General features: G+C 46.8%; 1 protein-coding gene across 7 annotated transcripts in view; it reads right to left on the bottom strand.

Moving 5' to 3' along the window:
* The window catches only part of LOC129707285 (protein NDRG3-like), a 71,977-nt gene that overhangs the window by 23,955 nt on the left and 35,202 nt on the right, over window positions 1–12,820 (bottom strand). For all 7 annotated transcript variants that reach the window (XM_055652211.1, XM_055652206.1, XM_055652212.1 and 4 more), the window contains exons 4-10: window positions 10,484–10,589; window positions 9,175–9,295; window positions 8,381–8,443; window positions 8,164–8,224; window positions 6,424–6,510; window positions 4,572–4,628; window positions 1,404–1,507 (exon numbers count right to left, since the gene is read on the bottom strand). In XM_055652211.1, the coding sequence (XP_055508186.1) occupies window positions 1,404–1,507; window positions 4,572–4,628; window positions 6,424–6,510; window positions 8,164–8,224; window positions 8,381–8,443; window positions 9,175–9,295; window positions 10,484–10,589 (599 nt within the window). The remainder of the gene's footprint in view (window positions 1–1,403; window positions 1,508–4,571; window positions 4,629–6,423; window positions 6,511–8,163; window positions 8,225–8,380; window positions 8,444–9,174; window positions 9,296–10,483; window positions 10,590–12,820) is intronic.

Here is a 12,820-nt window from a genome sequence, read left to right as displayed (position 1 = left end):
AGGATGGCCACAAAACAACATGGCTGCCATAAAAACCAAACTGGTTCAATAGTGTCCTTCAAGTCATCTTTACCCAGTCTGGATTTTACAAGACTCTAAAGTCAGCTCTGTCATTGAGACTGAACTGCCACTTAAAAAAGCTTGTCCTTTCACTTATTCCAAGGGTTTACGAGGGATAATCAAAAAAAATACAGATGTGACACCCCATTCCCATGCACAAATAAATAAACCAGGATGCAACACAGTCTGGAATGAGCTCCATCCAAAACCACAAGAAATTGCAGAGACAGGGATACAACCTAGACCATCACACTGGATAGCACTCGACAAAGAAGCTTTTCACTGTACCTTGGTACACTTGACAATAATAAACTCAAGTAACTATCTTCTGCATAATCCTGCCAAGAATCAAAAAATATTACTTTTACTTTTTCCATTACAATGTAGAATTGTGGGAGAAATAGGTGCATATCCAGGTGAGGCAACTGGAAGAGAGGGAAGGATGGAAAAAAGGGGAAGTGGGTGTTTGTTTGTTAGTACATTGGAATTGGAGAATTCAGTGTTCATACCGTTGAGTTGTAAGCTACCCAAGTGGTATACAGGGTGCTGTTCCTCCCGTTTGCGTGTGGCCTCACTCCAGCAACAGAGGAGGCCAAGGACAGAAAGGTCAGTATGGAAATGGGAGGGGGTGTTAAAATAGTTAGCTATGATTTTGAAACAAAATTCTATTTATTTTGGAGATACAGTGCGAAAATAGGCCCTTTGATTCACTGAGCCTGCGCCGACCATCTAGTTCTACATTATCCCAGTTTCACATCCGACACACTGGGAGTAATTCACAGAAGCTAATTAACCTACAAACCCGAATGTCAACAGGATGTAGGAGGAAACCAGAACAGCCAGAGAAAATCCATATGGTCACTGGGAGAACGTACAAACTCTGCACAGACAGCAGCGTAGTCAGGATCGAACCCAGGACTCTGGCGATGTCAGGCAGCGACCTTACATCTGCGCCACTGTGCCACCTACCTTTCCAGATTACATGGTTTTCAATAACAAATTTAGGTGCGACACAGTGGTGCATCGGTACAATTGCTGCTGCCTTACAATGCCAGATTTACAGGTTCGATCCTGAATACAGGCGCTGTCTGTAGGAGTTTATACATTCTCCCTATGACCACCACGGGTTTTCCCCAGGCGCTCCGGTTTCCTCCCACACTCCAAACATGTAGAGGTTTGTTGGTTAATTGGCTTTGGTAAAAATTGTAAGTTACCCCTAGTGGTTTGGATAGTGCTAGTGTACGGGGCGACCTCTGGTCGGCGCAGACGCGGTGGGCCGAATGGCCTGTTTCCACACAGTATCTTTAAAAGTGGCCACAATTTATTTATAAATGCAACCGTACCTGTTGTATGAATTGACGAAGAAATGCAGGTTTTCCTGGTTGATATCCTGGGCGATGTGGAGTCGATAGGTCTGGATCAGCTCCAGGTTATTTTCCAGCTCGTCCTGCATGTGGCAGTGGTTTCGGAAGAAAAATATACAGAGGTAGTCATTAAAATTGACACACAGCTTAACTCTCCTCACCATAGTTAATCAGTGACAAAGATTGTTACAATCACAGCCCTGCATTCCTGCAGAAATTAGACTTAACGTTAGCCGTTTGTTAGACTTAACATTAGTGTATGCACACTAAGATTCTGCCGGTGGTACCTTGACCATTGTTGGCAGATAGAGCCGATTTAGACTTTCGACATACAGCGCGGAAACAGGCCCTTCGGCCCACTGGGTCTGTGCCGACCAGCAGTACCCCGTACACTAGCCCTATCCTAAACGCACTTGTGACAATAGTATTTACAATTTACAGCAGCCAATTAACCCACAAACCTGTACATCTTTGGAGGCAACGTTTTGGGTCGCGACCCTTCCTCAGACAGACTAGACTATGGGAGAGAAAACTGGAAATGAGAGGTGGGGGCCGGACAAAATCAGACAAGCGATAGGTGGATACAAGGGAGAGGGGGTTAAATAGCTCGTGCTCCTCTTTCCCAGCCCCCTCCGACTCTCTTTTCCAGCCTTCTCCGCTCTACTCCAATCGATCTGAAGAAGGGTCCTGACCCGAAATGTCACCCATCTATTCCCTCTACAGATGCCGCATAACCTGCCGAGTTCCTCCAGCATTTTGTATTTTGCTCAAGATTTCACGATCTACAGTCTCTTGTGACAACAGATGATGTAGCATTGACCTCAATTAGATTTTTTAAAATAGGATCTTACTCTGCGTATGAATATTGATTTCTCTAATTTCAAGCAACTCCTGCATTCTCTCCCCTCACCTCTCTCCCCTCTCCCCCACCCTAATCGTCCTACCAGTTCCCCTGTTCGCATCCTTGTATCCTGCTTGTTATCACACCTTCCCCCCTGACAACAATGGACCATTGTGGGCTCCACCCTTCCTGAGGGCATCTGTTGCCGGCCCCGATTGGTTCTGGTCTTCTCGCTTCCAGTTAATTCCCCCCCCCCCACCCCCACACACACCTCTTTCAGACTGAAGAAGGGTCCTGACCCGAAACGCCACCCATTCTATTTCTCCAGAGAAACACAGCAACCTTTGACTAAACGTCAGCAAAAGCAACAACAAATGAAAAATTATAAAAACTGCAGATGTCAGCAACCCCAAGTAAAAACAGAATAGCACTTTCAGCATTTTCTCTTTTTACATCAGGCAGCATCTGTGGAAAAGGAAACGGAGTTAACATTTCAGGTTGAAGTTGAGTAATCTTCAACGCAAAACATTAATTATTTATTTCCACCAATGCTGCCTGACCTGCTTAGTGTTTCAGCTGGTCTATATTACAGCTCGCAACGTGTTGCTGCAAAACAGGCTGCTTCATGTACTGGACATCACGGCGGTAGAGTTGCTGCCTTACAGCAGCGCTAGAGTCCCGGGTTCTATCCTGACTACGGGTGCCGTCTGTACGAGAGTTTGTACCTTCTCCCCGTGACCTGCGTGGGTTTTCCCCAGGTCCTCTGGTTTCCTCCCACACTCCAAAGATGTACAGGTTTCTAGGTTGGTAAAATTGTCCCTAGTATGTAGGATAGTGCTAGCGTACAGGGATCGCTGGTCGGCACGGACTCGGTGGGCCGAAGGGCCTGTCTCCGTGCTGTACCTCTAAAGAACTGTCCATGACAAGAAGCCCCATCATATGCACATTTATCAAGAAACACGAGTTTAAAAAAGTGTTTACTTACTTTGTTCCCCTTCAAATTCTGTTAGAGCAAATTTCATTCCATATCTCAAATTTCAGGGTAGTAATCCGTGAATTTTGTACGAGCAAATTTCCCTAACCCAAAAAACAGCACTTCCGATTTTACAAAGCAGTGTATCTTTGGACATCAAGTGCTTTGGGGCTCCCCAGCTTCGCAGTTTAGTTTAGTTTTGTTTAGAAAACAGGCCCTTCGGCCCAACAAGTCCATGCCGACCAACAATCACTAGTTCTATCCTACACACTAGAGACAATTTACAGAAGCAAATTAACCTACAAACAGGCACATCCTTGGTATGTGGGAGGAAACAGAAGCACCCGGAGAAAACCCACGCGGTCACGGGTAAAACATGCAAACTCCCTACAGACAGCACTCGGTCAGGATCGAACCCGGGTCTCCGGCGCTGTAAGGGAGCAACTCCCCTGCTGTGTCGCCCCAAAGGATGGAAGGTTGTTAAAAATAATGCATCATGCTTAAGGATCGACACAAAGAAGTATAGGTTTGTAGGTTAATTGGCTTGGTGTATATGTAAATTTGTCCCTCATGTGTGTAGGGTAGTGTTAATGCATAGGGATCGCTGGTCGGCCGAAGGGCCTGTTTCCGTGCTGTATCTCTAAACTAAACTAAACATATGCACATCAGCACGATTGTCCATAAACACTGATCTCCTTGATGGAGATATTGCTGAAAGATCAATTAGTAAATGACAGGCTTATCAGCAAACACTCACATATCTGCAACATAGTACCAACCATTGATTAGACCCCCATGTCATGATCCCAGGAATCATTGGGTTAACATATGATGAGCCGTTTGATGGCACTGGGCCGGTACTTGCTGAGGTTTAGAAGGATGGGGGAGGGACTTAATTGAAACTTACCAAATAGTGAAAGGCCTGGATAGAGTGGATGCGGAAAGGATGTTTCCACTAGCGGGAGAATCTAGGACCAGAGGGCACAGCCTCAGAATAAAAGGACGTACCTTTATAAAGGAGATATGGAGAAATGTCTTTAGTCAGAGGGTGTGAATCTGTGGAATTCACTGGACGGCTGTGGAGGTCAAGTCAATTGATATTTTTAAGGCGCAGGTTGATGGATTCTTGATTAGTACAGGTGCCAGGGGTTTTGGGGAGAAGTCAGGAGAATGGGGCAGATAGATTAAATGGGCCAAATGGCCTAATTCTGCTCCTATAACATATTAATTTATATCAGCAACATGGTGCCAACCACTCCATTAATTAGACAAGGAGAAAGGAAGCCAATGATGGTAACTGCGATCGTAACTCGTGCGTTCAGCAGTAACTCACGCTGCTGAAGTGATGACCCAGCACAATGTCATCCAAGTTGGTGGTCCATCCCGTGAGCTGAAATAAACAAAGGGAGAGTTACTTCATCGAGAACAGCACTGCAAGAGCCGATATCATCACCTGCGAACACACAGTCCTGGAGTAACTCAGTGGGTCAGGCAGCATCTCTGGAGAACACGGATGAGTGGAGAAGGGTTGGCATGGCGGTGCAGCAGTAGAGTTCGATCCCGACTACGGGTTCTTGTCTGTATCGAGTTCGTACACTCGCCAAGTGACTGCGTGGGTTTTCTCCGGGTGCTCCGGTTTCCTCCAATACTCCAAAGGCAAGACAGGTCTGTGGGTTAATTGGCTTCCGTAAAGGATATCGAGGGCTCGATGGGCCAAAGGACCTGTTCCAAGCTGCATCTCTAGGTCTAAGAGTGGATCAGGCGCCGCTCCACGCAGATGGGACCCTGCTTGTAGTGGCAGGGAACACGCTGACACAGTCCCCGCTAGAACAACAGGCCTTTGTGGCCAGGTTAACACTCTAAACTGATGAAGGGTCTCGACCCAAAACGTCACCTATTCTTTTCCCCCCAGAAATGCGGCCTGACCCACTGAGTTACTCCAGCATTGTGTGGCGTAACTTTGGTGTAAACCAGTATCTGCAGATATTCCTTCCAACACATTGTGCCCCTGTATAGTCAGATATTTACTGAACTGAATGCAAGAAAGGAACTGCACTGCACCCAAGTATATGTGACAATATATTACCATGAACATACTGTTTCTATGCATTCTGTACTTAAAACAGGGATGAAGTACTTATATGTCTGGCAATAACCTTACTGAGCCGTACGCAATAAAAGTATTTCACTGTACCTTGGTGAACATGATAACAAAGAACTATTGATATCTCCATTAAGAAAGCCACAAGAGCAAGAGACCCAAAAACATTAACTGACATATGCTGGCTGATCTGCTGAGCATTTACAGCATTCACTCATGTTATTTCTGACTTGCAGCACCTGCTATTTGTTTAATGCCAATGCCTGCTCACTGCCAAGGCTCAGGATAAATATTTTAGTGCAAGTCACTGGAAACCGGTTAGTGATAGGGAAGAATTACATACATACACACTTGAAGGGTATGCGTATAGACAACAGGTGCAGGAGGAGGCCATTCGGCCCTTCGAGCCAGCGCCGCCATTCAACGTGATCATGGCTGATCATCCCCAATCAGTACCCTGTTCCTGCCTTCTCCCCATATCCCCTGACTCCGCTATTTTAAGAGCCCTATCTAGCTCTCTCGTGAAAGCATCCAGAGAACCTGCCTCCACCGCCCTCTGAGGCAGAGAATTCCACAAACGTCGCCCGTCCCTCCTCTCCAGAGGTGCTGCCTGTCCCACTGAGTTGCTCCAGCATTTTGTGCTTTACCTTCCCAGCTTTGACAACATTGCAGCCGGCGCTGTTGAGCTCGACGCCGCTGAGAAGCCGGCAGTTACAGCGCGTGCTGCAGGCAGTGTTGCTGTCAGGCTGTGCAGAGAACCCTGGGCTATGACTGGAGGCCAGGGTTGTTCTCGCAGCCTGTTTACTGTAGGAGGACTGTATCAGCAAAGCCACATCGGCTGCAGGCACCCCGCTTTCTTCATCCTCCACACATATATACACATACACACACTTGAACAGTATGCATATATATATACACACACACACACACATATTTGAACGGTATGCATATATAGACACACACACATACACATATGTATATTTATATGTATACAAAAATAAAATCACACATTGCATAGTATTACACTGCAAATTTCCTCAGGTGAAAGAAATTGGCAAATGAATGACAATGTTATCCGACAAACCTTTGATGCAGCCCAGTCCATCCAGCCTTTAGCGCAAGGGTCAATGTTGATCAGGACAAGTCCCTCAACGAGACTTTGGTGATTCAGCTGCATAGAACAACAGGCAGAAGTTAAACATTAGCAACAGTTCAAGATACACGGAGAGGCATCGCACAGAGACGCCCGTGACCCTTCGTCCCGATTTGAGAGTTTCTGGGTTCAAATCCCACTCCAGAGCCTCCTGCGCAATAATCCAGGCTCACACATTAAACGGGTCGAACTGCACAGCAGCACAGCTGCTCCCTCAGAGTCAGAGCCCCCGGTTCAATACTGACCTCGGGTGCACTTTCTCCCCGTGACCGCCTGGGCTTCCTCCCGTTCCCAAACATACAAGATGGTTAAGGGCTTGGACACACTAGAGGCAGGAAACATGTTGGGGGAGTCCAGAACCAGGGGGCACAGTTTAAGAATAAGGAGTAGGCCATTTAGAGCGGAGACGAGGAAACACTTTTTCTCACAGAGAGTGGTGAGTCTGTGGAATTCTCTGCCTCAGAGGGCGGTGGAGGCAGGTTCTCTGGATGCTTTCAAGAGAGAGCTAGATAGGGCTCTTAAAGATGGAGTCAGGGGATATGGGGAGAAGGCAGGAACGGGGTACTGATTGTGGATAATCAGCCATGATCACATTGAATGGCGGTGCTGGATCAACGGGCCGAATGGCCTACTCCTGCACCTATTGTCTATATTGTCTATTAACTAGTGTGAGTGGGTGATCGATGGTCGGCGTGGACTCAGTGGGCTGAAGGGGCCGTTTCCACGTTCTCTCCTTTACTCTAAACCAGGGCAGTAGTGAGCAAGGGGCATGCAGAGGAATCTTTGGGCAACTGGACAGTTAGGCTTCCACAGATGGCATTTACTAAACCACATCAGTCTCTTGTTAGTCGGCCCAGGTAGAGATGGCCAATCATCTACCCTAGAGCAACTTCGGTGAGCCAAACAAATTATTTTACAACAATCTGCTAATTTCATGGTTACCAAGCATTGAAATTAGCTCTGCAATTTAGATTTAGTTAACAATTTAATTTCCCCAGCTGCCAGAGAGGCATTTTAACCCATTAGTGCAAGAATCTAAACTGCAAGCCATGGTAATAGAATAACTTCACCACAAGTGATACAAACATGCCACCAAAACATAACAAAAGTTGCACCGGCAAATGTTGCACCGGATTAGTTGTAGAGACATAGAGCATGGAAACAGACCCTGCACATGCCAACCAACATGCCCCATCTACACAAGACCCACCTGCCCCCTCTTTGGCCCATATCCCTCTAAATCTGTCCTATCCATGAACCTGTTCAAATGTCTTTTAAATGTTGTTATAGTACCCACCTCAACTATTCCTCTGGCCGCTCATTCTAAATACCCACCACTCAAAAAAGTTGCCCCTCAGGTTCCTATTAAATCTTGCCCCACTCACCGTAAACCTATATTCTCTGGTTTGTGATTCTCTCACTCTGGGTAAAAGACTGCGCATCTACCTTATCTATTCCCCTCATGATTTTTTTACACCTCTATAAGATCACCCCTCAACCTCCTGTGCCCCAAGGAATAGTCCTAGACTGCCCAACCTTTCCCTATAGCTCAGGTGCTCAAGTACTGGCAACATCATCTCTGCACTCTTCCCAGCTTAGCATTGTCTTTCCTGTAGCACGGTGACCAAAACTGAACACATTGCTCTAAATCGGGATTGGTCGGATACTCACCGCAAATCTGGTAAGGATGTAGGCCCCAGCCCCAACTCCAATTCCAATCACACTTTGGATGCTGCAAGATAATCAGACTACTTCAGTATTCCCAGCACTCACTGACATGGAACAGAAGGAAGATCGTATGACGGAAAGTGGTGGAGGGTGTGGGGAGAAGGGAATGGAACGGCTGTTGGTGCGGGCTCCATTTAAGGACATTTTCACATGTACTCACTTTAAGTGGGTTAGAACTGCAGTCAGCATCTCAGCCAGCTCATCCATGGTTGGGTACTGGTACCTGCCAAGCCCAAAAACACAAGTCAGGGAAATTGCATTGAGGCAATCCAAGCTAATAACCGTGTAGTTAAACAGCCTGCTAGTCCTTGTACACATGGAGTTCTAGGCCACTCTGGTAAAAGCAGCTTCTGGCTTTATTCGCAATTACTTGGCCGTTCATCAAAATAGCCGAAGGATTCAGCAAACTCCATATCCAATTTTAAAGTGTAGAGTGTAGAGTTTAGTTTAGAGATACACAAAAAAAACGGCCCTTCGGCCCACCATGCAATCACCCTGCACACTAGCACTAACCTACTCACCAGGGACAATTTACAATTTAATCAAAGCCAATTAACCTACAAATGTGTACGTCTTTGGAATGTGGGTGGAAACCAGAGAAAACCCAGACAGTCACGGGGAGAACGTACAAATTCCGTAGAGGGCACCTGGAGTCGGGATGGAGGCCGGGTCTCTGGTGCTGTAAGGCAGCAACTCTTCCGCTGAGCCGCTGTGCCCCGCCCCCCCTCCCTCCCTCCATGATATTCGGTAGATAATGAAAATATATTTTTCTACAAAAGAAGTTCAGATCACAGTTTCAACTTCCATTGACAAGGTTGGGAAGAGGAGTTTGAACTGAAGAATTTAAGGTGCAGATCAGCTGGGACCCCTTTGATCAGAGGAACTGGCTCGATGGCTTGAATGGCCTGTAGCCGTTCCAATGTTGAAAGATAGAACTGGGAAAACCGGCCTTACCCTGTTGGGAAAGGTGGAGCCGCTTCCTGGTGTCCAGGGGCATCAACGTGGCACACGGCAAAGTAGTGCGTGATCTCATGCATGTCCTCATAGTTAAACAATGTGTTGAAGCAAGATTTATCTGTGGGGAAACAAGGAAATGTTAACAAAGTAGAAGAATAGGGGCACACAGAGAAAAACATCAGCACAGGTTCCTATTAAATCTTTCCTCCCCAACCTTAAACCTTTGGTTCTCGATTCCCCTACTCTGGGCAACAGACTCTGTGCATCTACCCGATCTATTCCTGATTTCTGGAGCTTGTTGCTTTTGCAACCTCTTTGTTTCACAGCCAGGGTAAGTACCGAGTATGTGTATCATTCACTGCCTGCATTTCCTTTAAACCAGGGCACGCTTCAATATTCAGTGGAGTGGATCAAATGGCCCCATCCCAATACATGGTATATCCTGCCAAGCATCCATGACTTCCCCACGCCGAGAATCTGGCTCTGATCCTTGGCTACTGTGTGGAAAGATGGATGTCTCGGCCCACCTCGACCATCAATACAAATTCTATGTTATCCCACTTTTGTATGCACTTCCTACACACTAATTTTCAGAGGGCAATTTAGTTTAGTTTAGAGACACAGCGTGGAAATAGCCCCTTGTGGAGTCCGCGCCAACCAGCGATCACCCGTACACTGGTTCTATCATACACACTGCAGTGGGGACTATAAAATGGCTCCTCTGGCATTTTGATTCAGTTGGCTGTTCTGTACATTCTGTACTGACCGGGGGATTGTGTTTATGTACGGTGATAGTATTGATGAGTTGTATGTAAAAAAGTATCTCTTTGTACCTTGGTACGCATGATAATAAAGAAACCAGTGGACTTGTCTGCCCAGTTTGGGATCTACAGGCAATCAATTTTCCTCCAAACGCACCTGAAGTTCGGCATCAGACAAGGAGTCTGGTGAGCCAGCATAGCAACACAGAAGTAGCGTTGTGCTGCCTTACAGCGCCAGAGACCTGGGTCTGATCCCGACTATGGGTGCTGTCTGTACGGAGTTTATACCTTCTCCCTATGTCCGTGTGCGTTTCCCCCCACACTCCAAAGACATACAGGTTTGTAGATTAATTGCCTTCTATAAATTGTAAATTGTCCCTCTTGTGTAGGGTAGAGCTGGAGTACGGGGTGATCGCTGGTCGGCGCGGTTTGATTACGGGGTGATCGCTGGTCGGTGCGGACTCAGTTGGCCGAAGGGTCTATTTCCACGCTGCATCTCTAAAGTCTACAGGAGAGCCGGAGATATTAAAAAACCACGGACTTACGATTGAGCCCAATGTCGTGGTAGGTCAGGATGACGGGTCTGTTCCCCTTCGGAGTTCCGCGCATGGTCACGTGGAGCACCCCGTGCGCGGTTTCAATGTCATGTTCCTGTGGATGAAGAGCAGAACATTACACTAACCGCAACACCGCCCCGCACCAACCTGCTGCTATCTCCAATGGCCAACAAGCTGTAAAGTTGAAGCATTGAGACACACGGAACTGCAGATGCTGGAATCTTGAGCAAAACACAAAGTGCTGGAGGAACTAAGAGTGTCAGGCAGCGTCTGTGGAGGGAATCGACAGACAATGCTTCGGATCAAGACCCTTCTTCAGACCAGGTTGAAGGATTAATCCTGATCTTTGCAATGGTGGAAAGACCTCACGTACACCACCATGAAGAAACATGTTCTCCAAGATAATAATAATCAGTCAAACAGCAGTATATAAATTTCAATTTACACTTCACTTCCTTCAATCTACACTTCGCGCTGCCTCGGCAAGGCCACCACAGAATAATCAAGGACCAGTCTCACCCCGGTCACTCCCTCTTCTCTCCTCTCCCATCAAGCAAGAGGAACAGAAGTGTGAAAACGCACACCTCCAGATTCAGGGATAGTTTCTTCCCAGCTGTTGTCAGGCTACTGAACTGTCTTTTCACAGACAAGAGAATGCTCCTGCTGAACAATCTTTTCACTTTTCACTGTACCTCGGTGCACATGACAATAAACTAAATGAAGGGCGTCCTTGTGATTGAGGCAGTGCAGCATAGGTTCACGAGATTGATCCCTGGGATGGCGGGACTGTCATATGAGGAAAGATTGAAAAGACTAGGCTTGTATTCACTGGAGTTTAGAAGGATGAGGGGGCATCTTATAGAAACATACAAAATTATAAAAGGACTAGACAAGCTAGATGCAGGAAAAATATTCCCAATGTTGGGCGAGTCCAGAACCAGGGGCCACAGTCTTAGAATAAAGGGGAGGTCATTTAAGACTGAGGTGAGAAAAAAAAAAAAAAATGTTTTCACCCAGAGAGCTGTGCATTTATGGAATTCCCTGCCACAGAGGGCAGTGGAGGCCAAGTCACTGGATGGATTTAAGAGAGAGTAAGCTAGAGCTCTAGGGGCTAGTGGAGTCAAGGGATATGGAGAGAAGGCAGGCACGGGTTATTGATAGGGGATGATCAGCCATGATCACAATGAATGGATCAACCAACAATGAATCGAAGGGCCGAGTGGCCTCCTCCTGCACCTATTTTCTATGTTTCTATGGAAACTTAAAGGCAGTTATGAGGAATGATTAACTAACCAAATCTCACACCAAACCGCAGAGAGCTATTGGAATTCTGGCAGCTCGGTCAAAAGCAGCCCTTCTGAAACATGGTTGAAGGAGAGGGGACTCTTGCTGTCACTGCTGAGCCGTGGGTAAATGAAGGTCATTCAGGACATCAGGGTGAAAACATACCACAGGTGAACACACCAAATGTGGAAGCAGCTCTGCCTGAAACTGGAGAGGGCAGCAGGTGCACTACAGGTGAGTATTCAACGCATCCCCTCTGCCCCTCCCGCAATTCACTCACCACAAGTATCTGCAACTCTGAACCCAGCTATCTCGGGTTTGAAACATTGATAATTGCTTTAAAGCGTCACTTTGAAAACAACAACAGGCAATTCTCTGGGCACCCGAGAGAAGGTTTTGTCAAGAACTCCCAGATCAGCTAATTGTCAAGAGTCACACACAGACGCACAACACGTGTGTGCGTGTGCGAATGGACAAAACCAATGTCCCCAAGTCTATGTAGTTCAGAGCTTATTTGGAGGTTGCAGTGTTTAATAGGCTGATGGCTGTCGGGAAGAAGCTGCTCCTGGAACCTGGACGTTAGTTTTCAGGCTCCTGTACCTTTTTGAAGGCAGGGGTGAAATAAGAGCGTGCCCAGGGTGGTGTGGGTCTCTGAAGATGTTGGCTGCCATTTAGAGGCAGCGACTCTTGTAGATCCCCTCAATGGTGGAGAGTCCAGTACCGTGATTTACTGGGCAGTGCCCACCACTTTTAGCAATCTTCTTCATTCTTGGGCGTTCGAGTTGCCGAACCAGGCCGTGATGCAACCAGACAATATGCTCTCTACACCTGTAGAACTTCAATCTCTTTACTAACGTGAAGGTCCAGCCCAGAGGTTCAGACCAAGGCCCCATTACTCCTTCAAAAATCAACTCACAGGTTTGTAGGTTAATTGGCTTCAGTAAAAATAGTAAATTGTCCTTAATAAACAGGATAGTGCTAGTGTATGGTAGTGATCTCTGTCCGGCACGGACTAGGTAGGCCGAAGGGCCCGTCTCGCTG

Source organism: Leucoraja erinacea, chromosome 21, assembly GCF_028641065.1.
Source record: "Leucoraja erinacea ecotype New England chromosome 21, Leri_hhj_1, whole genome shotgun sequence".
Taxonomy (NCBI): domain Eukaryota; kingdom Metazoa; phylum Chordata; class Chondrichthyes; order Rajiformes; family Rajidae; genus Leucoraja; species Leucoraja erinaceus.
Note: the sequence above shows the minus strand (reverse complement) of the source record. Positions and strands in the feature narration are given on the sequence as shown.